Here is a 27951-nt window from a genome sequence, read left to right on the forward strand (position 1 = left end):
ATAAAAAATCTGAACAGACCAATAATGAGTTGCAAGATTGAGTCAGTAATAAAAAAAATTGCTAACAAAAAAAGAAAAACCCAGGACCAGAAGGATTTGCAGCTGAATTCTACCAAACATTCAGAGAGCTAATAGCAATCCTCCTGATATTTCAGAAAATCAAAGAGGAGGGAATTCTCCCTAACTCATTCTACAAGGCCAATATCACCTGATATTCAAACCAGACAAGGACATCACAAAAACAGAAAACTACAGACCAATATCTCTGATAAACATAGACGTAAAAATCCTTAACAAAATAACTGAATCCAAGAGCACATCAAAAGGATAATACACCATGATCAGGTGAAATTTATGTCAGGCATGCAAGGATGGTTCAACATATGTGAAGCAATAAACATGATATATCACATAAACAGTATAAAGGGGAAAAACTACATAATAATTTTGATAGATGCAGAAAAAACATTCAACAAAATTCATCATTCCTTCTTGATAAATATTCTCAACAAGTTAGACATAGAAGAAACAAACCTCGACATAATAAAAGCCATATATTACAAGCAAACAGCCAACATCATACTTAATGGGGAAAAGTTGAAAGAATTCTAAGAATTGGGACAAGGATGCCCATTTTCACCATTCTTATTTAACATAGTACTGGCAGTAATCAGGCAGAGCAATCAGGCAAGAGAAAAAAATAAAAGGCATGTGAATTGGAAAAGAGGAAGCTAAATTATCCCTATTTATTGATGATATAATATTATATCTAGAATACCCTAAAGACTTCACCAAAAACTTAAATTTAGTAAATGAATTCTGTAGAGTTTAAGGATACAAAAGTAATGTACAGAAATAATAGTGTTTCTATACACCAATATTGATCTAGTTGTGGGGCAAACCATGAAGGTAATCCCATTTACAGTAGCTACAAAAAATACTTAGGAATACATTTAATCAAGGAGGTGAAAGATCTCTCTAAGGAGAACCACAAAACACTGATAAAAGAAATCATACATGCCACAAACAAATGGAAAAACATCCCATGCTGATGGATTGGAAGAATTAATAGCATTAAAATGATCATACTTCCCAAAGCAATCTGCTGATTCGTTGCAATCCCTATCAAATTACCAACGTCATTTTTCACAGAATTAGAAAAAACAATTTTAAAATTCACATGGAACCAAAAACAGATCCCAAATAGACAAAGCAATCCTAAGCAAAAAGAAGAAAGCTAAAGGTGTCATCTTACTTGACTAAATTATACTACAGAGGTATGTAAATAGATGCATAGATCAGTGGAACAGAATAGAGAACCCAGAAAGAAAGCCACATACCTAAAACCAAATTGTCTTTGACAAAGTCAACAAAAATATGCATTGGAGAAATTACACTCTACTCAATAAAAGGTTCTGGAAAAATTGAATAGCATATGCAGAAGAAAGAAACTAGACCCATACCTCTCATCATTTACAAAAATTAACTCAAGATAGATAAAGCACCTAAACATAGATCAGAAACTATCAAAATACTAGAATAAAACCTAGGAAATTCTTCTAGATATTTGCCTAGGCGAAGAATTTATGACAAAGTCCTCAACAGCAAACACAACTAAAATAAAAATAGACAAATGGACTTAATGAAACTAAAAAGCTTTTGCACAGCAAAAGAAGCAGTCATCAGGGTAAATAAACAATTTACACAGTTGGAGAAAATATTTACAAACATTATATCCAACGAAGGGCTAATATTTAGAATCTATAAGGAACTCAACTTACTCAACAAACAACCAAATAATTCCATTAAAAGGTGGATGAAGGAGATGAGCAGTTATTTTTCAAAGGAAGACATACAAGCAGCCAACAAACATATGAAAAAATGTTCAACATCACTAATCATCAGACAGATGTAAATTAAAACCACAAAGAGATACCATTTTACACCAGTCAGAACAGCTATCATTAGAAAGTCTAAATACAACAGATGTTAGCAAAGATGTGGAGAAAAAGGAATGCTTATACATTAATGTAATGTATTGATTACATTACAATTAATGTAAATTAATTAAATTTACATTTATAAGAATGTAAATTAGTACAACCTTTATGGAAAACAGCATGGAGATTTCTCAAAGAACTAAAAATGGAACTAGCATTTCATTCAGTAATCCCACTACTGGTCTGTATTAGGGTTCTCTAGAGGGACAGAACTAATAGGATATATACACACACGTATATATATATGTATACGTGTGTGTATATATGTATATATATGTATACGTGTGTGTATATATGTATATATATGTGTATATATATCATGTAAGTTAATATATATGAAGTAATATATATAAAAATATATAATATATGTATATAATGTAAGTTAATAAACTCATATACATATATGTGTATATATGTGTTAAGTATTAACATATGCACATATATATGTATACATATGTATACATATATGTATATGTGTATATGTATATAAGTGTATATATGTATATATATATGAGTTTATTCTTACGTGATCACAAGGTACAACAAGCCTGAGGATCAAGGATAGCAGTCTGAGTTTTCAAAACTGAAGAACTTGGAGTTTGATGTTCAAGGGCAGGAAGCATCCAGCATGGGAGAAAGATGTAGCCTGGGAGGTTAGGCCAGTCTCACTCCTTCACGTTTTTTTCTGCCTGCCTTATATTCACTGGCAACTGATTAGATTGTGCCCACCAGATTAAGGGTGGGTCTGCCTTCCCCAGCCCACTGACTCAAATGTTAATCTCCTTTGGCGACACCCTCACAGACACACTCAGGGGATCAATACTTTGTATCCTTCAATCCAATCAAGTTGACACTCAGAATTAACTATCACATGGGCATATACAAAGGGAATGGTGTCATTCTATCCAAAAAAATACCTGCATACATATATTTATTGCCACACTATTCAATAGCAAACATACAGAATTTTGTAAGCAGAAGATTGGATAAAGAAAATATGGTATTCCATGGAATACTACTCAACCATGAAAAGGATAAAATCCCGTCTTTTGCAGCAACATGGACAGAACTGGAGGTCATTACCCTAAGTGAAATAATTCAAAAACAGAACATCAAATGCCACATGTTCTCACTTATAAGTAAGAGCTAAACAATGAGTACACATGAACATACAGGATGGAATAATAGATACTAGAGACTCCAAAAGGTAGGAGGATGGGAGGGAGATAAAGGTTGAAAAGTTACCTATTGGGTACAATGTTCACTATTCAGGTGATGGACACACTCACAGCCCAGACTTCACCACTATGCAATATATGCAGGTAAGAAATCTGTGCTTGTACCTCCTAAATGTACAAAACATTTTTAAAGTTAATTTTAAAAAAGAAGCAGTTAAAACAAATGTGATCATGTTTGCTAGGCTGAAATTCACACACACATACACACATAAAACCTTTGAGGCAAACAAGGAAAGAAACCCAGAACTATTAACTTGTTCCAGGTGACACTGCCATTAGATGATGGAGCCAGGACTAGAGCCCTGGTTTCCTGAATCCTAGTCTGCAGTATTTGCCAACATATCACATTGCCATTGCTTAGTAAATGATAAAAGCTTACATTTTCGTTCTCTCCTCCATTACTTTCTCTCCTGTCACCTCTCCTGACTATAAAAATGTCCCCACAAGCATGAGTTGTATAGAAAAACCTGGATAATCCTCAAACAAAATCAAGTCCATTGTGTAAGGAGGGCCTCCACCACCACTGTAGTTTTCACCTCGCCCCCTTGTGGTAAGTGAAGAAACCACAGTAATTTCAGAAAGAGAATTGGAAACACCCAAACCTTCAACTTTGGTTAACTGAATTTCTAGTTATGTGGTGCCGTAAACTTTTATGCTGAAAATCTTTGAAATAATTTAGACTTCTTGATTTCCTAGTAGGTACAATATCCAAATATAAAGTGAATCATCTTTTATTCCCTCAGCAGATCTATGTTGATTGCCTCCCACAGACACCTTGCTGAGGACTGAATGTGTGCCAGTTACGGTGCTTTCCCCACGGGACTTTTCAGTCTGTGAGAAAGACAAACATTAAACAAACAAAAAAAAAAACCACCCATCATTCAACAAGTATTTATTTACCACCTGGTTTTTTCGAGGCATTGTAGCTACTGTTGGGCATAGAGGAGGACAAGAAAATCCTTGTGTGTTTGTGTGTTGCTTGCACAGAGCTGGCATGAATGTAGGGAGGAGCTGGAGAAACGCATCTCACTGAGCAATGGTAGTGTCGAAGGCACAGGGAATCGGGTTGGATCGGAAAGATTCAAAGCCTATGTCCTGGACGTTTGCTTTTTAAAAGATATTCAAAATGTCAGCGTCTCTGCTGATTATCCCTTTCTCTCTTATAAAAGCAGAGTAAAGAATATACTCACCCAACTCCACCCAAACTGTTCATATGAGCTGCTGTGGAGGGTTGTGACTTTCCTGTCAGCAGATTTTTTTTCTGAAACTGGCTCTTCCTGTGACTTACTACATCCTGTGTGCCCTGGGGTCATGTCATACCTCTTCCCCAGTTCTCCCTTTCCTATAAAATGAAGGATTTACAAAGATGATCCCTAAGATATCTTCTAGCTCTAGTGGTCCATGAAATGGCCAATTAAAACAACAACAACAACAACAACAAAAAACTTCAACTGTAATTCAAGCTGTCCTTCTTGAGCAACCGCTCTGTCATTGGTGGTGATGATATTCTCTGTGTCTTCTGGCAACAATCAGAAATCTTAAGATGGGCTTAGAGGAAGCTATTGGGCTTCTCACTTAAAAGCAGCAGGACCAGAGTAGGCAGCATCTGGCTGGTAAAATCCAAAGTCTGCTCATCGTTCATGTTCTCGCAGGGTTATATTTTCTAGGAGAATGATGCTTGAACAAACCACTATATTTCCTCTCTGGTAGAGTAGGTTGTCCTTTTGCATAATTATCACGTGTTCATTAGTAAACTTATGATGCTTCATCTCACAGGGCATAACTGTGAGTCTGTTTTTAATTGCTCTGTTTTCCTTCTGACATACCTAAAGGGCACAATATACCCATTTGGTGTATTAAGACCACACTGTGGGAATGGACCCAGTAAATGATTGGGCCTTATCAGGAGTCCAGTTACCAATCTAGCTAAGCCTTAATATACACATAAGGCATCATTTATCTGCTTCACTTTCCCTGTGTCTATTTGATGTGGAAAATGTGCCAATTTCCAAGCACAGCAATTGGGATGTAGCATGCTGGGAAAAAATAGATGTGAGAGTCAGCCAGCTCTGGATTTGTAGTAGGTCTCTACTCTCCGTTATATAAATGTATACATTTGGGTGAGTGATTTATCCTTGTTGAGACTTACTTTCCTCCTCTGTATAAGGAGCAAGAAAATTTACCTCACTGAGTTTTTTTGAGAATCATAATTCCTAATTTAAGTTAGAGCAGGTCAACCCACAAATTTTGACATGTAGTACATTAGCAACAGGTGAGTGAATGTTAGTTTTCTCCTTAAACAAACTTACCATTAAAAAAAAAGCAAAGATGTGTACCCAAACTACAGCTAGTCAAAGAACAGAGGAATTTATGGATGGATAACCCTTTGGGTTGCATTTCAACAATAAGAATATACAAAGAACTCGTGGGGCAGAATTTTGTGAAAAAAGATTACAAATAGATAGATGCCCAATCTTGAATTGGACAGTTGTATGGATCTTAATATTAGCTAAATGTTCTTTTTTATTTTTTTTTAAACACTGAGAAGGTAGTTAATACAAAAAGCCAAAAGAGCATAAAGAAAACCACTGCACCAGAAGCCAAAAAATAGACGTTTTCTTACTAATAACCACCAGCTTAATGAACTTGAGTAAACTTGACATTTTGGGCTTCGTTTTCCATCTGTAAGAGTTTAACAGGAAAATCTGCAGTTCTATAGACCATAGTTATAAAAGCTGACCTTAAGAAGGAATGGGAATTGTGACATTGCAGTTTGGGGTTTCAGGGTAATTGTATAGTGATTTTAAAAACCAGCTTGAAAGATATCTTTAAATTCTTTAATTTTTAGACTCTGTAAACTTACGAGTTATGCTATGCTGGGAAGAATTACTGTGCTGTTTTCTGAACCTACTTTAACCAGTACTAAGCACCATGAAGGCCCTAGAAACTTTATTCTACAAACAGTAAAATCTCATTAATTTAGAACCCCTCCTACCCACTTTGTAATTTGTGATAATTTGAACAGGTTACTTTTGCTTTACGGAAAAAGGATTTGTTAATGGAGTAGTACATATTGTTTCCAAGGAGAGTTATTTGGCAAATAGTAAGTACTTAGTAAATATTTTTGAATAAATGGTTTCCTTTGAGCAACTGTTTGTTGACACTGTTTTAATGACTCAGATTAATTCAGGAAACTGAATAAAGATGTATTGTATAGCTCTCTAATGCATACTTCTTCCGAACTTCCTAGTTATTTCACCTGGTCTGAATTACAAAGGTTCTGTTATACTCAAAATCCATTTCATCACAAGGCAATGTCATTGGAATATGTTCTTTTATTTTTCATATTGCAACAAGATCCTGAGTTACTTGAACAAATATCTGTAAATTCAGAATATGTTTGAGTGCAGTTTACAGACTAAAAACTCTCCCTAACAATTGCTATAGTTTTTTAGAGAGTGGGGAAATGATTCAGCTTCTGGTGATTTAGATACAACAACCTCAATATCGGATGAATGAATTTTTTTTCTCTCCTAAGACAATGCCAGTCAATGCTTTGATAGTTTCTATTTTAATGATGTATATTCTATAAAACTAATTAACTGGCAAATTACCTGAGTGAAAGTCATCTTTTCTTTCCTCTAGTAATTGAGAAAAACATAGGTCAAAATGTTAATACTACTTTGAGTTTCATCCCAGATAAATCTCCAGATCTCGATTTCCTCTTTCCCTCCCTCCCTTCGTCCCTCCCTCCCTTCCTTCCCCCTTTCCTTTCTGACTCCCTCTCGCATTCCCTCCCTCTTCGCTTACTTTCTTCCTTCTTCCCTCCCTTCCTCTCTTCCTTCTTCTCTCCCTACTTCCTGTCCTTCCTTCCTTTCTTCCTTCTTTCTCAGCTTTATTACTTAAATGATTCAAGTCATTTTACCATCCTTTTCATCTCTGTCAATGAAAAACCAACACGATTGCCTAAAAGGCAAAAAAACAAGACAACAATTCTGTTAGTCATCACCGTTGGTTTTCATTCACCAGATTTTCCACCCCACGGGGGTACATCGCCATCATATTCTTAGCTAACTTTGGTTTAATTACTAGCACGTCTAAAGTGAAACCATTATTTAAAAGACTTTATTTTTTAGAGAACTTTTAGATTCACAGTAAAGTTAGAGGAAGATACAGAGAATTCCCATAACCCCTGCTCCCACATAAGTATAGCCTCCCCCATTATCAACATCTCCCACCAGAATGATACATCTGCTACAATTAATGAACATGCATTGACACATCATTATCATCCAGATCCACAGCTTACATTAGGTTTCACTCTTGGTGGTGTACATTTTACGAATTTGGAAATTACATAACAAGAAAAATCCATTTTAAACATTTAAATGTTTATAATAATAAAGTTACTTCCTTGCTTACTATCTTTCCAAGACTTTCGCACTTCCTGATAAAGAGGAACAAAGGTCACAGATCAACGGTGTGTGCCTACTTTTTGTAGCAATGGGCTGTGTATCTCTTTTCACCCAATTTCTACAGGTAAGAAATGTTATTTTTCAGTAAATGATTTTGTTATTTTTCCTTTTTTCTCATTAACATGTCTCTAAAATCTCCTCATTCATGTTTTAGGGATATGCCTTTGCTAAATCTGGGGAGCTCCTAACAAAAAGGCTACGTAAATTTGGTTTCAGGGCAATGTTGGGGCAAGACATTGGCTGGTTTGATGACCTCAGAAATAGCCCTGGAGCATTGACAACAAGACTTGCTACAGATGCTTCCCAAGTTCAAGGGGTAAGCTATAGGAGGGGAAATAGAAGTATATTAACTGGTATTGGCATTCTTTCCTTAGAGTATTCTGACAATCACCTGCATGTTTCCTACGGAACAGGAACTAGTGGGATTGGGATATCCTCAAGCCACCTTTTCCACCACTTCTAACACTCCCAACAGCAGCTAAAGCACTGTGTCTCCTAGGCAGTGCCCAGAATCAGTGTATGACATGCGCCAAAATCTGTCAAGGTTTTGGATTTCCTCTGAGTCTAGCTTTCCTGATACTCATTTCTGAACTGTTTTGAGACCCAGAGGCTCAGCTTCAACAAGACTCAATACTATCCTCTAGAGGTTGGAGGCAAGGGGCAGGGAAAGCTCCTTACTCACACGGGATCCCAGGCTGTGGTTTAGCCTCGGGAACAGAGACGTTGTTATCCTGGGCAGCCTCTGCAGGAGCCCAGTCAGAAAACGGAGGGAAAGAAACGATTTTTTTTTTATTGTATTTTAGGTTTTGGGGTACATGTGATGAACATGCAAGATTGTTGCATAGGTACACACATGGCAGTGTGCTTTGCTGCCTTCCGTCCCCTCACCTGTATCTGTCATTTCTCCTCATGCTATCTCTTCCCACCTCCCCACCCCCCCGCCCCTCCCCCATTTCCCCCCAACGGACCCCAGTGTGTAGTGCTCCCCTCCCTGTGTCCATGTGTTCTCATTGTTCAACACCCGCCTATGAGCGAGAATATGATTTTTATCTAGAATCTTGCAGGCGTCAAAGAGCTGACTTTCTGATTCAGGTAAACAGAACTGTGGTGTATAAACCTCAAAACCCACAGCCTTGTTCAAGGGACTTAACACATGTGTGTAAGAGAAGGCTAGACCTTTATAAAACCAGGTGTTTGGATTAAAGTGAAGAGAGCCAAATTTCCCTTCCAACATCTCTTCCCACTTTCTATGAAAAAAGTCTTTAAAAACCCTGAACTTAAAAGAAAAAAAGAGAGAATATGTTAACAAGTTCTCTAAAAAACAAAAAAAGGGAAAAAAATTTTAAGTACAATTTAAAAATTGTACTATCGTCTGTGAGGCTCTTGGAAGAAAAAAAACTCACTGGACTGATAGTGCTGTACCGTAGAACATCGCAACTCCCAGGCTGTTTAACCAAAAATGATACGGCAGAATTTCAATGGAACATAAAATCCTCTTACTCGGGGAAATCTCTATAAATAATTCACTTTCAGTTCATCTAGGCCTTTCCTATAAGTACATGTGCTTCCCACAGACTTCAGGTTACCCTCTACATGTGTATTGCAGTCTTTCTTTCTTCCCCTAAAATAATCTGAGGTGAACATGTTTTCATCATTATGCATTCTTCTACAACAGATTTTTAATGACTGCATAATACATCATTCTCATCTACTGTCATGTCTTAAAGAATTCTCTAGTTATGTTTCCACCCCAGGTTTTTTTCCTCTTTATAAGCAAACGATATCATTTGACTTTGAGCTTGCCACATCCTCAATTATTTTCTTAGTGCTCAAAATGTAATCACTGAATCAGTATATAATCATTTTGGAAGATTTTGATATGCATTACATTACTGCTTAAAGAAGTTTGTTCCAATTTCACTCTCATCATTGGAGCATTATAGTCTACTCTCCTTACTCTTGAATTTAGGCTTAATAAATAAGTCATAATCTTCTCTTCTATTTTATTGTCCTTCAATCTGCAAGGAGCTTTTGAAGGTTATCTACTATCCCTAGAATTCAGAGAATATCATCTAATTATCTTACAAACACTTATCTTTTCAAAAAGAGGAAATTCTCAGAATTTTTCTAATACTTTTGTTGTGTTTTTAAAAATAAGATTTCTAACCCAGGTCAAATTTATCTTAAGATTGGTGTGAGGTGGATTAGGTAGATTTGGCTTTTGTTTTAGTGAAGCTGGATAGAAAATATTCCAAAAAAATTTTTAATGTAGATTATATTTTCCACTGGTTTGAAATCTTTCCTCCGATTGTGAATATTATTAAGTTCCCCTATATGCTTGGAACTATCTAGGCATTCTCTATTCTTTGAATTGATCAATTTGACTTAGTCTGTCCAAAACTCTTTTGTTTTAATTCTTTAAACTTGAATTTTTGTTTAATTTTTGTAAAAAGATACATAGTAGGTTTGTATATTTATGGGTTACATAAGATGTTTGGATACAAGCATGTAATGTAAAATAAGCACATTATAAAGAATGGGGTATCCATTCCCTTAAGCATTTATCCTTTGTATTACAAACACTCGGATTACACTCTTTTAGTTCTTTTTCTTTCTTTTTTTTTTTTTTTGAGACACAGTCTCACTCTGTCACCAGGCACTAGGCTGGAGTGCAGTGGCACAATCTCGGCTCACTGCAACCTCTGCCTCCTGGGTTCAAGCAATTCTCTTGCCTCAGCCTCCCAAGTAGCTGGGATTACAGGCACGCGCCACCACGCCCAGATAATTTTTTGTATTTTTAGTAGAGACAGGGTTTCACCATGTTGGCCAGGATGGTCTCAATCTCTTGACCTTGTGATCCGCCCGCCTCGGCCTCCCAAAGTGCTGGGATTACAGGCTTGAGCCACCGCGCCCAGCCCTCTTTTAGTTGTTTTTTAATGTACAATTAAGTGATTGACTATAGTCACCCTATCATGCTATCAAATAGTAGGTCTTAATCATTCTTTTTATTTGTTTTGTACCTGTTGTTTTAAGTCTTATAACTTAATACATTTTTAATTTCTGGTAAGACAAATCTCTGCATACTAATTTTCCCTTTTCAAAATTGTCTTATTTATTCCTGGATGTTAATTATTCTAATGTACTTTAAACTCATGTTGATTTCTTAAAAAAATTCATTTTGAGAATGATGGTTTCCAGGTTCATCCATGTCCCTATAAAGGACGTGAACTCATCGTTTTTGATGGCTGCATAATATTCCGTGGTGTATATGTACCACATTTTCCCTATCCAGTCTATCATCGTTGGGCATTTGGGTTGGTTCCAGGTCTTTGCTATTGTAAACAGTGCTGCAATGAACATTCGTGTGCACGTGTCCTTGTAGTAGAATGATTTATAATCCTTTGGATATATACCCAGTAATGGGATTGCTGGGTCAAATGGGATTTCTATGTTTAGGTCCTTGAGGAATCGCCACACTGTCTTCCACAATGGTTGAATTAATTTACATTCCCACCAACAGTGTAAAAGTGTTCCTATTTCTCCACATCCTCTCCAGCATCTGTTGTTTCCCGATTTTTTAATGATCGCCATACACAAGAGCAGAAAATCAAACACCGTATATTCTCGCTCATAGGCGGGTGTTGAACAATGAGAACACATGGACACAGGGAGGGGAGCACTACACACTGGGGTCTGTTGGGGGGAAATGGGGGAGGGGCGGGGGGTGGGGAGGTGGGAAGAGACAGCATGGGGAGAAATGACAGATACAGGTGAGGGGACGGAAGGCAGCAAAGCACACTGCCATGTGTGTACCTATGCAACAATATTGCATGTTCATCACATGTACCCCAAAACCTAAAATGCAATAAAAAAAAAAAAGAAAAAAAAAAATTCATTTTGATTCTGGTTGAATTCATATACACACATAAACACACATTAGGATAGCTATTGTGGGGATACTAAATCTTCCTGAGAAACATACAAACAAGACTCTTTAGTTTTTGGCAAGATTTATAGTGATATTAATATGTCCCCAGTTTTTCTCATGTATTTTTTCCACTATTTTGAATGAGATGTTTTTCTCACTTGTATCTGTAAATGAATGTTGTAAGTTGAGATGAAAGCTATTAGTTTTTGTACATTTATCTTAAGGACTTTCCAAGCTCTCTTATAAATTATAATTTTAAAAATTTAGTATAGTCTACTGGGTTTTCTAGATATATAATCAAATGCCAGACATAGCTCTGAGATGTTGCAGGTTTCACTTCAGACCAACACAATAAAGAGAATATTGCAATAAAACCTGTCACACTAATTCTTTGGCTTCCTGGTGCATATAAAAGTTGTGTTTACACTATGCTGTATTCTACTAACTATGCAATAGCATTTTGTCTAAATATTAAACAATGTACGTATCTTAATTTATTAATGGCAACTGACTGATCACGGTGGTGGTCGCTGAAAGCTAGAGTGGCAATGTCTTATAAGACAACTATGAAGTTTGCCTCATTAATTGACTCTTACTTTCATGAAAGATTTCTCTGTAGCAGGCAAATACTGATTGATAGTGTTTTACCCACAGTAGAATCTTTCAAAATTGGATTCAGTTCTCTCAAACACTATCAACTGCTTTATCACCTAAGTTTATGTAATATCCTAACTCCTTTGTAATCTTTTCTACAGTGTTCATAGTATTCTCACCAGGAGTAGATTTCCTCTCAAGAAACCACTTTGCTCATCCATAAGAAGCAGCTGCGTATCCATTCAAGTTTTATCATGAGATTGCAGCAATTTAATATAGCACATCTTCAGACTCCACTTCTAATTCTAGTTATCTTGCTATTTTTATGACATCTACAGTTATTCCCTTGGAAGTCTTGAACCCTCAAAGTCATCCATGAGGGTTGGAATCAACTTCTTTCAAGCACCTATTTATGTGGATATTCTGACTTCCTCCCATGAATCGTGAATTTTCTTAATGGCATCTAGAATGGTGAATCCTTTCCAGAAGGTTTTCAGTTTACTTTGCCTAGTTCCTTCAGAGAAATCACTATGGCAGATGTAGCCTTGTAAAATGTACTTGTTAAATAAAAAAGACTTCAAAGTCAAAATTACTCCCCGATCCATGGGCTGCAGAATTCATGTTGTGTTAACAGGCACAACATTTATCTCCTTGCACATCTCCATTAGAGCGCTGGGTGACTAGGTGCACTGTCAATGAGCCCTAATATTTTTGAAAGGTATATTTTTTTTCCTGAGCAGTAGGTGTCAACAGTGGGCTCAAAATGTTCTTTTAAAAACAAACTGTGTTTTCAACAGATGTGCTATCATCTAGGCTTTATTATTCCATTATAGTGCATAGGCAGAATCAATCTAACAAACCTCTTAGGGGCCTAGAATTTTTGGAATGGTAAGCTGCAACTTAAAGTCATCAGCTGCATTTCCCCCTAACAAGAGAGTCAGCCTGTTATTTCATAAGTTTGTAGTCAGGCATTGACTTTTCCTCTCTAGATATGAAAGTCCTAGATGGCATCTTCCTCCAATAGAAAGCTGTTTTGTCAGTGTGGAAAACCTGTTATTTAGTGTAGCCGCCTTCATCAATGATTTCAGCTAGGTCTTCTGGAGAACTTGCCCCAGCTTCTACATTAGCGCTGCTGCTGTTGCTTGCACTTTTACATTGTAGAGACGCATTTTTCTTAAACCTCATGAACCAACTTTTCTTCCGAAGGTTACTTACTTCTCTCAGCCTTGCTAGGATTGAAGAGAGTTAGGGCCTTGTTCTGGATTAGGTTTGGCTTAAAGAATGTTGTAGTGGATTTGATCTTGTCTCCAGACTACTCAAACATTCTTCATATCAGCAATAAATCTGGTTCACTTCACTTTCTTATCATTTGTGTGTTCACTGGAATAGCACTTTTAATTTCCTTTAATAACTTTTTTGTTTTTTGTTTTTTTTTTTGCATTCACAGTTACCTGTTCAGCGCATAAGGCCTAACTTTTAGCCTGTCTCAGCCTGTGACATGCCTTCCCCACTGAGCTTAGTCATTTCTAGCTTTTGATTTAAAGTGAGAGATGTGTGACTCTTTATTTCACTTGAACACTTAGAGACCAATGTGGGGTTATTAACTGGTCTAATTTCAATATTATTGTGTCTCAGGTAATAGGGAGATCTGGAGAGAGAGAGGAGAGGAGAGAGAAAGAGAGAGAGAGAAAGAGAGAGAGAGAATGGCCAGTCAGTGGAGCAGTCAGAACAAACACATTGAATGAATTTTCAGTCTTATATGGGTGTGGTATATATTGTTCTAAAACAATTACACTAATAATGTCAAAAATTACTGATCACAGGTCACCACAACAGGTGTAATAATGAGAACATTTTAATATTGTGAGAATTACCAAAATGTGATGCAGAAATATAAAGTGAATATATACCGTTGGGAAAATGGCACCGATAGAATTGCTCTGCATATTCAGGGTTGCCACACACCTTCAATTTGTAAAAATCACAGTATCTGCAAAGCAAAAAATGCAAAAAATATCATTTTATCTCTTCTTTTTTCATGTTTATACTGATTTGATTTTCTTATTAGCTAGAGCTTATTGAGAAATAAGAGTGGGAGTAGAGGGAATTCTCTCAAGCGAGACAGAAACTCGAAACTACAAAGTAGAGTTGTTGGACTTCATAAATTTAAAACTTTTGTATAAACAAATGATAAACTAGAAAATCATTTATAATAAAGATTAATATCCCAAATATTACCCTATTATGTGTAGAGTTCCTAAAACCATCATGAATATTCATGAGGATGGGAAATAACTGACACTCTTGTACAATATACAAAGTTTTTCAATGTTTTCTAGAGAGTAATAGTAAATAATAGTAAGCATGTGTTTTGGAGAGTAATGGTAAATAGTGTTATCCCCTCAAAAACTTTAAAGTTGCTTTTCAAGTATTCTGTAATACCTGACAGTCCTTGCCAACCAGAAATTCTTTTTTAAAAAAAGTCATATACTCTTTGACCAGAATTCTCATGAGTAAATTCCCTCCTATTGTGTAATAATGTTAAATGTGTTAAAGGATATTTATCATTTTTTATATTAACAAAAAAATTAATAAAATTCCCTGGAAACTGCCCAAATATGAGTAAATTCCCTCCTATTGTGTAAGAGTAAAATTCTACATTAATTCTCCCTATGTAATTAGTGCATTAATGCTCGACCCCATGAATAATGTGAATAATGAAATACTTCATTATTCATAATTTGTAATTAATGCACTAATTACAAATTCTCATGAGTAAATTCCCTCCTATTGTGTAAGAATGTTAAATGTGTTAAAGGATATTTATCATTTTTTATATTAACAAAAAAATTAATAAAATTCCCTGGAAACTACCCAAATATCCATCAACGGGAAAATAGTTGAATCAATTATGATACATTTATACTAAGGAATATTACACAGCTACTTTTTAAAGTGTTCTATATATTGACCTGGAAGTATAGTTATGTAACAATGATAAGTGAAAAAAGTCAAAGTACAAAGTAATATGTAGAGGATGAGCCCTTTTTGTAAAGAAAAAATTAATATATATATTAAATTTGTACCTATGTTTTGTTTGTATCTTAGGCTATGTTATTTTTAACTTTTTAAAAAACAATACCAATTTAATAAAATGTAAATAATAATAATAATGACATCCCAAAGAAGTGCAAATTTGCTTTTCAAGTACTCTGTAATGCCTGACAGTCCTTGCCAACCAAAAATTCCTTTTAAAAAAAATTGCGGTAAAACATTTGTCATGTAAAATGGACTACTTTAAGCGTACAGGCTGAGTGGCATTAAGTACATTTACATTGTTGTGCAACCATCACCACTGTTCATCTCTAGAAATTTTTTGCTATTCCAAACAGAAATTCTGTACCCTTAAAACGGTAACTACCCATCCTGCTCTCTCTCCCCTCAGCCCCCAGCAACCATCATTCTACTTTCTGTGTCTATGAATCTGACTACTCTGTGTACCTCATCTAAGTGGAATTGTATGAATTTGTCCTTTTATGTCTGGCTTATTTCACATAATATAATGTTTTTGAAGTTTCTCTATGCTGTAGTATGTGTCAGAGCTATATTCCTTTTTATGGATGTTTATTTTATAGATATATCATGTTTTCTTTATTCATCTGTCAGTGAACATTCAGGTCATTTCTACCTTTTGGCTGTTATGAATAATGCAGCTATGAACATGGATTTAGAAATGAGAAATTCTTGATTTAGCCTTTTAGTCTCCAAGGAAGTTAGTACTAACACATGGGAATGCTTTGAGACAGAATTTTATATCCCATTTGTGTCTTCAATTCAGTATAAAGATGCAAAATATTCCTGAATAACACTGCCTTAGCACCTAATGGTTACCAACAGCTTACCTTTGGTTGTTTTACATTTTGTTGTCTTAAATAATCATGTGTTTCTACGATTTTAAAAAGAAGTGATGTAATTGTCCTCACCCAAGTATTTTCTTCAGAGTGCACTAAGCTTTGGTCACATCTACCTAGCTGCAACTGAAACAAAGATTTGGAACCATTGGATACTCTGATTAGTATAGATATAATTACCATAGTGGTCCATTCTCCATCTACATTGGGACTGAATCAATTTTGTTGTCCATCTGCATTGACTAAATAGCTGTGTATTACAGCAGCATGTAACTTTATACCAATGAATAGGCTAAGTTCAATGAGATCAAAGTGGTATCTTGTAACAGTCTTGTATCAACTTCAAAAATATAATTATGGAGCAAGGATTAATCTTCATTGAATAAGTCATATTACTATAAGCCTGATGACTGGATATCTTCAAGCAAGCCAAATGCATCAGTACCTGACACATGTGTAGCCCAGGTTTAGGGCTGTATTAACCTCAGACAGACTGCTTTAGCTCTGCCACTCTTAAAATGGGATTAGTCAATAAATAAAGTTCTGATAATCTATGAATAAAGTAACTTTTTATTACTCTAGCTTTCAGATATGTTAAAGGGAGCTCATCTTTTAAAAGAACTTATTGAACAGACCACTACCACATGACCCAGCAATTCCCCTCCTAGGTCTATATCCAAAAGAATTGAAAGCAGGGACTTGAAAGGTGCTTATACATCCATGTTCATAGCAGCATTATTCCCAATAGCCAAAAGCTGAAAATAAGCCCAAGTGTCTGTCAATGGATGAATGGATAAACAAAATGTGATATATACATACAATGGAATATTATTCCATTTTAAAAAGAAATGAAGCTAGGCATGGTGGCTCATGCCTGTAGTCCCAGCACTATGGGAGGCTAAGGTGGGAGGATCACTTGAGCTCAGGAGTTTGAGACCACCCTGGGCAACATAGTGAGACCTCATCTCTACTAAAATTAAAAAATTAGCAGGTATATTGGCATGTATCTGTGGTCCCAGCTACTTAGGATGCTGAGGCAGAAGGACTGCTTGAGCCCAGGAGGTCAAGGCTACAGTGAGCCATAACTATGCCACTGCCCTCCAGCCTGAGTGACAGAGTGTGACCTTGTCTCAAACAAAAAATGAAAAGGAATGAAATTTTTATACCTGCTGCAACATGGTTGAAGTTTGAAAACATTATGTTTAGCAAAATAAGCCAGACGCAGAAAGAAAAATGTTGTATGATTCTACTTCTGTGAGGTACCTAGGAAAGGCAAACTCAAACAGAGAGTTACAATAGAAGTCACCAAGAGCTTGGCCGAGAGAGGAGAAAGGGAGGTTACCGATTACTGGATACAGCGTTTTTGTTGGACATGATTTTAAAAGCTTTAGGTATAGATGTGTGATGATTACACAATACAGTGAAATGCCACTGAACTGTACACTTAAGAATGGTTAAAATGATATATGTTGTTATGTATATCTTATCACAATTTTATAAAAGATCTGCCCTTTTTGTATAATGATAGTTGGTAAAAGAGACTGTATGTCTGAGATGGGTTGGTTACTTTCGGTTTGCAGGCCGCCGGCTCTCAGATCGGGATGATGGTCAATTCCTTCACTAACGTCACTGTGGCCATGATCATTGCCTTCTCCTTTAGCTGGAAGCTGAGCCTGGTCATCTTGTGCTTCTTCCCCTTCTTGGCTTTATCAGGAGCTGCACAGACCAAGATGTTGACAGGATTTGCCTCTCGAGATAAGCAGGCCCTGGAGATGGTGGGACAGGTAATCTTAAAGATCTGTTTTTCCCACTCCTCATGGCTGAGTAGCTATCAGAGAAACTGTTAAAAACGAATAGTACAAAGAGACTTAGGAAGCTGTCAGCCCACAGACAGGCACGCTTAAGAACTTTCCACTACCCTTTGCATGTATGCCTGGCCCAAAGGCTGAGTCAATAAAGCTCCGAGGCTCTGCATTTGAGCAGGCGTGAAGAAATAGTGGGGTGAACGGAGGATTGCATGTTCAGTTTCCTCTCGCATAGTGATTCGTTCCACATTCCACTTTGGTGTGCTCTCACTTGCAGGGGTGGATAGTTCAGTTTTCTGGCAGTGAGGCTTTTGCAATTTAATGGTTTCCCTGAGCCATGCTGTCCACACAAAGAGGAGCTATGATGGTTTTAATGACACATGCCTTTTCTCTTCACACTTTAGAGTCCCCAGGCTTGGGGCAAGTGTCTTTCCCAACTAGACTTATGAGAGGCAGTTTAGGTTTTGGGTACACTTAGGTTTTAGCTACACATTTTAAAATGTGTTCTAATTAATATCTTGTCCTCAGGGGGTAAATGAGGGACGGTGGCATAAACGCTTATCAAGTATAAGAAATCACACAGGCTGGGTGCGGTGGCTCACGCCTGTAATCCCAGCACGTTGGGAGACTGAGGCAGGTGGATCACCTGAGGTTGGGAGTTCAACACCAGCCTGGCCCACATGGTGAAAGCTTGTCTCTACTAAAACTACAAAAATTAGCTAGGCATGGTGGCAGGTGCCTGTAATCTCAGCTTCTTGGGAGGCTGAGGCAGGAGAATTGCTTGAACCTGGGAGACAGAAGTTGCAGTGAGCCAAGATCATGCCATCGTACTCCCTCCTGGGCAACAAGAGCAAAACTCCATCTGAAAAAAAACCAAAAAACAAAAAATAAAGAAAGAAATCACACATACTCACTCTTTTAACAAATTCACAATGGCCTAGATTCTGTCTCTTTTGAAAGAGGTGATGTGAACACTGCTCAAGTAGGCAGAAGCCAAAAGGAATTCTTATGTTAATGGAACAAAGAGACCTACTTTTCTGCCTTTTAAGGGTAGGACCCTAATTTAGAAACAGTGAGATTACTTGCCCTAATGTGTGGCTTAGAACAAATACAAATTCATAGTATAGACTAAAAGATACAATTTCTACCTATTTTAAGTTATGTTAGAGGATACAGATGGACATACAGAGTGGAAAAACAGACATTAAAAACCACAAAAGGAGGGAGGGTGGGAGGGGGCAAGGGTTGAATAATTACCTATTGTGGGGCCGGGCGCGGTGGCTCACACCTGTAATCCCAGCACTTTGGGAGGCCGAGGTGGGTGGATCACAAGGTCAAGAGATCGAGACCATCCTGGTCAACAAGGTGAAACCCTGTCTCTACTAAAAATACAAAAAATTAGCTGGGCATGGTGGCGTGTGCCTGTAATCCCAGCTACCCAGGAGGCTGAGGCAGGAGAATTGCCTGAACCCAGGAGGCGGAGGTTGCGGTGAGCTGAGATCGCACCATTGCACTCCAGCCTGGGTAACAGGAGCGAAACTCCGTCTCAAAAAAAAAAAAAAAATTACCTCTTGTGTATGAAATTCATTATTGGAGTGATGGGTACACTGAAAGCCCAGACGTCCCCACTCCACAATATATGCCTGTAAGAAACCTGCACTCATACCCCTAAATATATACAAATTAAATGTTTTTTAATGTTAAGGGAAAAAATTGTTGTTTTACCACTAGAGGTAGAAATACTCGTTTTTCCTAAAACATTATTTGCAAATAAATTTAATTAGCTTTGCTTACCGCTAGCACTAACTTAAGTTCTATAATATTTGGCCAGATTAATTTTTTAAGAAAATATAATCTAATATTTTAAATATATATTATTAATCTTTTGTCTCAGAGGAAATTTAAAGATACCATTTTATACATTTCAAATGAATTAGCAAAGAAGCTAAAAAGCTTTCAAAAATGACTGTGTGTACTGTTATTTTCCTTATCTCTTGCACTACAAGTAGAGGCAACAAAGCCATGCTGTGTTAGAATTCAGAGAAACTTGAATTTAACTGAAAAATTGTCATGTGGTCCAGTTGGGTTGACCTCCAGTCACTTCTTTGTATTCCCAGATCACGCGTCCATCTCTGATTTGTACCACCTTCTGCCATTTGCACCAACCAATCATGCAGCCATTGAAATGCCATGAAAGGAGTTATTTCTGCCCTTGTATTCTTAAGACTCTTTTTCAATCTTCAGATTACAAACGAAGCCCTCAGTAACATCCGCACTGTTGCTGGAATTGGAAAGCAGAGGCGGTTCATTGAAGCACTTGAGATGGAGCTGGAGAAGCCACTCAGGACAGCTATTCAGAAAGCCAACGTTTATGGATTCTGCTTTGCCTTTTCCCAGAGCATCGTGTTTATTGCAAATTCTGCCTCCTACAGATATGGGGGTTACTTAATCCCCAACGAGGGGCTCCATTTCAGCTACGTGTTCAGGTGAGGAATATCCGCCCACGGGGAGAAAACATCAACACTCAAGGAGGGAATAGCCTGGTTCTATCGGTTAGCTTTTTTTGCTGCTTAACAAACCATCCCAATAGCTTGGGATGATTTACAATTAATTATTTCTCAAGCTTCTGTGGGTCATCACAGTGGTTCTTCTGACCTGGGCTGACTCAGTCAGGCTTCTGTGTATACTTCTGTCTCCACATGGCCTGTCTAGCAGGTGAGCTTCTTTTCTTCATATTACGGCCTCAGATTTCCAAGTGCCACAGAAGAGGGCAAGCCCCACTGTTCAAATCCTTTTCAAGTCTCTCTACACAAAGAGGCCAAAGAAAGTCATACTATCAAGCCCAGATTTAAGGAACAGAAAAAGGTAGAATCCACTTTTTGATGAGAGGAGGAAAAAAGTCATATTGGAAAGGGATGCATGATAGTGTGAATGAATGTGATTGTTTCTAAACCATCGGCCACACATGTTAATGCTGAGAAAATCTAGAGGCCTTGCCTAAGATGTTTCATAGAGAACTGTTTTATTTGAACTCTACTCCTCTCTTGCATAGAGGGCATGTTCCCAGCTGACTCCTCCTAGGCAGAGACAGCATAGGCCTTACAGGTGAATGATGTTCCGTTCGTGTAGCCAAAGCCTGCTTTTCAAATAAGATTAGCTTTGAGTCCAATTTCTCACATTTCCAGAGGTGAAAGCCTGAGGGTGTCAGGGTACTGGGGAACGAGGTACACATGTATATGGTGGACAGTAGGGGGTAAGGGTGGAGATGGTCTGAGACAGGTTTGGAGGGCATTAGGAAAAGTGATCCTATTGGGATCTGTTCTTGGGTTTCCTTCTCTAGCCATGAGTCCTGCCTTCTCACCTGATGTCTCTTTCAGCACTTCTCTCCCACTCCACTACACCCATCCAGCTAGGAAATCTTTTTTCTAAATCTTTGCATATTTTCACTAACCTAAATTAGAAAACACAAACTGTTGGCTTATTTTTATTTAGTTTATATTATGGTTTTAAGAGAATTTTTTGCCAACATGTAAAAATCTGGGACTACAGGCAGGGTGCAGTGGCACACGCCTGTAATCTCAGCACTTTGAGAGGCTGAGGTGGGCAGATCACTTAAGGTCAGGAGTTTGAGATCAACCTGGCCAACATGGCAAAACCTCATCTCTACAAAAATAGAAAAATTAGCCGGGTATGGTGGTGTATGCTTGTAATCCTAGCTACTAGGGAGGTTGAGACAGGAGAATCGCTTGAACCCAGGAGGCAGAGGTTGCACTGAGCCAAGATCATGCTGCTGCACTCCAGCCTAGATGACAGAGCAAGACTCCATCTCAAAAAAAAAAAAAAAAAAAAAAAAAAAAAAAAAAAAAAAAAAAATCTGGGACTACAGAAAACTCCCAATTTCTGGCTTCACTTTAAAAATTGGAAGGTCATCTTCCACCATTTTTCATTTCATTTCAAGTGCTTTTCATTCCCTTAGGCTTTAAACTGGGCTCCTGGAGATGTTCTAGGATTTGCAATTCTGGCCTCAAACAATTCCTGCTTATGAACCAAGCAGTGTGACCCACAAAGACACATCCCTTATCCCTTTCCCCATCCCAGGCAGACTCTGTGCATGGCAGCTTTGGGAGGCTACTACTCACATCATAGTCTGTATAGCAACAAAGTTATCTCTCATCATATTTATCATTCATTTATTCCTTCACTCACTCTTTCATTAATTAAGTACATGTAGAATATAGTTAGAGGCTAAGACAAGTAGAAGGAGACAGGCGATTGCATCTGTCTTGCTCTCTGAAGCATAATTATATACATACCTGGCACAGAATTGATGCTTATATTACCAATTACCTTTTATATACCTATCAGAGATTCAAAAAAAGTTAGCATTATAGAAAAATCAACTCAATCTGGTGATCTTTCAAGCCTGCTTTCTTTTAAAGAAATTTTTTCAGAAGTCTTTTTTCCCCCTCAAACCATTTTCTTAGAAGATGCTATTGTGGTTCAATAAAGGTTTGGAGGTCTGCTCTCTCCCATTCATGCTTGTTCAGTCCTCTTCTAAGCCCTTTTTCATAGAACACAGTGTGAAAACTGCTGATCTCTTAAACGCCACCCTCTCCATTCCCAGACAAGTCTGAAGTGACTTGCTTAAGGCTATGTGGTCCTTTCCAAGCAGAACCAGGGCTAGAGCCCCAGACTTCTGCCTCCCGGCCCATCACACCAACCACACCGCCCCTGTCTCTGCCTGTGTGTCTGTCTGGTTGCAGGGTGATCTCTGCAGTTGTGCTGAGTGCGACAGCTCTTGGGAGAGCCTCCTCTTACACCCCAAGTTATGCCAAAGCTAAAATATCAGCTGCACGCTTTTTTCAACTGCTGGACCGACAACCGCCAATCAGTGTATACAGTAGTGCAGGTGAAAAATGGGTAAGTATTGAGGGGTAGGGTTGTGTGTGTGTGTGTGTGTGTGTGTGTGCTCACGCATGTGTGTACAGGACAGCCATTAGGGATGGCCATACAATGCCACCTAGCTTTTTAATTCTTGCTTTATATGGCTGCATTCATACGTACTCGGAGTGGACAGACAGATTTGTAAATACAAAGGAATAAAGTAAATTAGCATCAAAAATTATTCCTAAAGCTGGCATTTGAACAAGGCGATGACATTCAATGAATGCTAAATTCTGTGTAATATAAAATACACTTAGTTCCCGAATGAATGCAGCCAGTTGTCCTTTGAGATCTACCTAACCACTGTGTTTTCTACTGATGTTCTGGTACGGAATGTAGAAAAATCAATTCTTCCTGTCCAATAACATGGATTTAATTCGTGTTCATCTTGATTCAAGTTTTAGCTTATGTGGATATCCAGAAAATTAATTCAATCTCAACAAAATATATGTTCTTCTGATTGATAGATAGGTATTTTTAAATCTTCTCTACCAATTTTTTTTTGAAAATTTTAATATGCTCGAGAAAGCAAAAGCAAATAGACACTTGTAAAGCTAAGTTAAATTCTGAAATCTTTCTAAATTGGTAAAATTTCTCCTTCAGTTCAGTAACAGTAAGGTTTCTGTGTGGTCTATTAAATGTCTATCTACTTCTAGAGTTTATAAGTTAAGAGAGTTTTAAGCACACCAAAGTAAAATAGAAAGTACTCACCTTTGCAGTACAGACCTCAAGTACCTTTTTCTCTAGGTCATTTTAAGTGTAACATTATTATTTTAAGCAGTTTGGGGAACAAAACTATAGGGTTTGGACAGTTATGATATAATATCTTTCAGCTATTCTCTTCTATTCAGAATGTCAAGAATGGACGGCAAGAAAATAGGTTAGACTGGGAATAGGGGAAGCAAAATGTCTTTAATTTTGTTGCCCAAGCCTCCCTTTATACTATACCTCCCAGAATAGGGAATGGGATATCCTTTTATTAAGTTGCTGTTTCTATGCTTTGTACTTGGGCAGGGTGGTTTGAAGATATCTCAAGCAGGGATTTTAAACTCAAGAGTTCGGTATGTTTTAATATTCTAGTGTCCGGTAACAGCATCTCTAATTTTGGTTCTCCCATACCCAGGACAACTTCCAGGGGAAGATTGACTTTGTTGATTGTAAATTTACATATCCTTCTCGACCTGACACGCAAGTTCTGAATGGTCTCTCAGTGTCGATTAGTCCAGGGCAGACACTGGCGTTTGTTGGGAGCAGTGGATGTGGGAAAAGCACCAGCATTCAGCTGCTAGAACGTTTCTATGATCCTGATCAAGGGAAGGTGGTAAGCCACACAACCTTTTTGAGAATTTTGCTTTCTGCAGACTATTTCAAACCCCTAAAAGTGGGCTTCAGGTTTCTGCTTTCCCAGACTCACTTTAAAATGCTTGCCTAAGGCATTTACCCCATGCGGATTTTCCAGTCCCAGTCATTTGCTGCTTCACCTGATTCTACCTCACAATTTCTAATGTCAGATTTTCCCGAGTTCCAGATGGCCTGCTGGCCAGTTAGGCAAAGAAAACTGGGCACACTGCAAAGCTGGAGATGAGTGTATTTAATAGAAGCATTTGCTTACGCGTAAATGGAGCAGAAAGTGCAGACTAATCAGGAAACTAATGACCAGGAATGGAAAAAGTGGGGGTGATAAGGGAAATAATGATAAATGAGCAAGAAAGGAGATTTAGCATGAAAAGATCTAAGACAATCCTTGTTCAAGAAGCTGAAGTCTAAATAGCGCAAGGAACTCAAATTGAGAGCCCTAAAGCTTTGGCAAGGATATTTGAAATTTCAGTCAATAGCTTTGGTACTTATTTTTCATAACATTTCTTTCTCTTTTCTGCCCTTTTTTTCTTTCTTTAAAAGTAATATATGCGGAAGGTCACAAAATCAAATAATAAATGTTTATAATAAAAAGCCACCCCCCTGCTTTATGCTTACACTCCCACTCCACATTTCTCTGCTCAAAGGCAACTATTTTGACCACTTGATGTTTTTTGATCTCCCATTGATTACTTTTATGTCTTTAAATAATATGCTAATGCTATTGGAAGATTTAACAAATTAGACTCTCTGTGATTTATTCTCAAGAGATATAAATCTACTTACCCTCACCACTCCTTCCTTTTACCTACCTCCTCCCAATATAGTTACATCATTTTTTAGGTCTTCTATTTATAATTTTATAAACTTCCGATCTACTTCCGCTGCTCTGCCACCACCTGTAGATAGTTCCTCTTTAATTCTCGCTTTCTAAAATAAAAACGTTAGCAATCCTACCTTTATTTTCACCTCGTACTCCCTCCTTTCACCTCTCAAGTTCTATCTGCACTTTTATCAAGAATTCAAAGCACATTCTGTTTATAGCATTATCTTTCCTGCTTTCACTCTAGGTTGATTCTAAAAGTTGAAAATCAATTGACAGCCTTCTTGATGATTATGTTAATATTGTTTATCCCACAGTCAAATAGTGAGGTATATTTGCATGACATTTTTTTCTTGATTGTTTTTCTGAAAGGCTTTCTTTTTTCTTGCATTTTTTGTCTTTATGGAAATCTTTGTATTCTTCTAATGTCTGTATCTGACCATCTATCCCCTCATTTCTATCACTTCCAACCTTTGCCTGTTGAGTCTCCTGTGAGTTCTCTGCAATATCTTCTTGGATTAGATCCATTATTTTGTAGTTCCCGTGCCTTTCTTTTTCATAGTTTTCACACTCTTGTTGGAGTTCATCCACAAGCAGTTTTCTAAGAAATAGTTCAGAGATATGGGTCTGAAAATGTTTTATTTGCTCCATACTTGATTCATTGTTTAATCCTAATACTTTGAAAGTGGTCTTTATAATTTTCCTGAATACTATAATCTTTAGTGTAATAAAGACAAATAATGTTATAAAGAGAAATGCTGAGAGAAACTTGAAAGAGGCAACTAAAGATTTCCTTGCATAAAGCAAAGCAAGGAAACAAGCAAATAAGACATTGACAGAATCCAGGAAGTTATAAAAATGAGGACCAAATATTGATTACCTGTAATTTATAACCCCTTCTATTATTAGGTTGAAGTATAAAGATTTTAATTTGTTTGAAAGTATTTGGTAACTGATGAACCTAGAAAGCCCATTATAACCAGAGGTATAATCCCAGTAAGATAAAAGATTCGGTTTCCCAAAATGAGCTGTGTCATGCCTACAGCCATCATAGATTGTGAACTATGCAAAATACAGGAACCGGAATCCCTCATATTTCCTTCCAATATTAACATGTATATTAAGTATATTTCTCTGAATATGCCCATTGAATGTTCTAGTCACAGGTAGAAAGCAAGGCCAATAAGGAAATCATTATGACTTCTTACATTTCATAGGCACAGTCTATTTTGTTATATCATCATAAAATGTTTCTACAAACATTTTAATGAGAAAACCTATCACTTTTTATAAATTTTTTTCAAAGCCCTCTTTGCCCTTAAGGAAGCTACCCAAAACGGGCATTCAACATTTTCAACATTTAATTGGATACCTGTGATGTTCCTGTTACTGCATTAGGCCCTGTAGGAGATTCTAAGGAACATGAAACATGTCTTCTGTCTTCCAAAAGCTTACTATGTAGCATATTCAGAAGAATGAGCAAACAGCCCCAGTGTTTAATTACTAAATGTGGTTTGCATTAAGTACTATGGAAAATAAGTAGAGCAATATAAGCCAGGGCTAATTGTTATTGAGAAATGCCTTATATTTTTTTCTAATAAGTGTTTTCTTTTTCCATTACTTAGAAATTATCTTAAATATAATCTGTTCATACCATTTATCACAATTGTTTTCTGAAATAATAGGGCCAAATACTTTATAGTAGTATGTTAGGCATATACTGTACCTTTAATATTCCAGGACTCTTTAGTGAACCAGCTCATGTGGTAGATATACAACTACCTGAACTTAATTGCCTAACTAGACTGTGAATTCCTAGGAAACAGAGATTATATTTTCTTTATGTAGCAGACATAGACTGCTAAGGATGGTGCTTTGTGGCAGGTGATTCAAATATGTGTTGATTGACTAAGTGAATAAATGTATTCCTTTTTATTTGGTTTTGTTCGTTATTCAGAGATAACTGAATTAGTAAAATCAACTGCATTAGTAAAATCAAGAAAACGGGTTTGACCTTTATATTGCCCAATGGCTTGACACAGAAAAATCCTTTCCATAACTCATAAGTCTCAAAATAGGGCAACCCTATAGATTTGAAGAGAGTGTGCTGCATCAAAATAAGGGAAACTTGTTTCTTTCCCAAATACCTGAGCATCTTTCTCATTTGTTTTATCCATGGAGCCAGAGTTGAGGAAATAAATAGGATCATAGTCTGATCATTGTTAACATGGACACCACTCCTGATAGACGTTACATCCAGAGGTCAAAGGCAACACAGTTTATCCCGTAATTTTCGCCTTGGGATTGTTATCTGTTAAGCAAGTCAAATGTCCTGTGTAACACCTAATGCTAGAAGATGAACTTTCCTCACTGCTGGAATTCTAAAACTGAATGACCCGTCATTTCCTCTATTGGCAGATGATAGATGGACATGATAGTAAAAAAGTCAACGTCCAGTTCCTCCGCTCGAACATTGGAATTGTTTCCCAGGAACCAGTCTTGTTTGCCTGTAGCATAATGGACAATATCAAGTATGGAGACAACACCAAAGAAATTCCCATGGAAAGAGTCATAGCAGCTGCAAAACAGGCTCAGCTGCACGACTTTGTCATGTCACTCCCAGAGGTGAGTACTAAGTCAGAGCCACTCCCTAGGGGAGACAAGGATGGGGAGGAGTAGAAAGACCAGAGTGGATAGGTTGAGCATCCCTAATCTCAAAATCCCAAATCAAAAATGTTCCAAAATTCAAAAACTTTTGTGTGCCAGCATGATTCCACAAGTGGAAAATTTCACACCTGACCTCATGTGGTGGGGTCACAGTCAAAATGCAGTCAAAACTTTGTTTCATGTACAAAATTATTTAAAATATTATAGGAA

The 27951-nt window shown here is 37.3% G+C and overlaps 1 protein-coding gene across 7 annotated transcripts in view; it reads left to right on the forward strand.

Moving 5' to 3' along the window:
* Positions 1-27951, forward strand: part of ABCB11 (ATP binding cassette subfamily B member 11) — a 141932-nt gene that overhangs the window by 100667 nt on the left and 13314 nt on the right. For all 7 annotated transcript variants that reach the window (XM_074399528.1, XM_074399529.1, XM_074399531.1 and 4 more), the window contains 7 exons: positions 7673-7777; positions 7868-8029; positions 17727-17930; positions 20196-20437; positions 22715-22871; positions 24019-24216; positions 27493-27699. In XM_074399528.1, the coding sequence (XP_074255629.1) occupies positions 7673-7777; positions 7868-8029; positions 17727-17930; positions 20196-20437; positions 22715-22871; positions 24019-24216; positions 27493-27699 (1275 nt within the window). The remainder of the gene's footprint in view (positions 1-7672; positions 7778-7867; positions 8030-17726; positions 17931-20195; positions 20438-22714; positions 22872-24018; positions 24217-27492; positions 27700-27951) is intronic.

The sequence above is a fragment of the Saimiri boliviensis genome, chromosome 5 (genome assembly GCF_048565385.1).
Source record: "Saimiri boliviensis isolate mSaiBol1 chromosome 5, mSaiBol1.pri, whole genome shotgun sequence".
In the NCBI taxonomy this organism is placed as follows: domain Eukaryota; kingdom Metazoa; phylum Chordata; class Mammalia; order Primates; family Cebidae; genus Saimiri; species Saimiri boliviensis.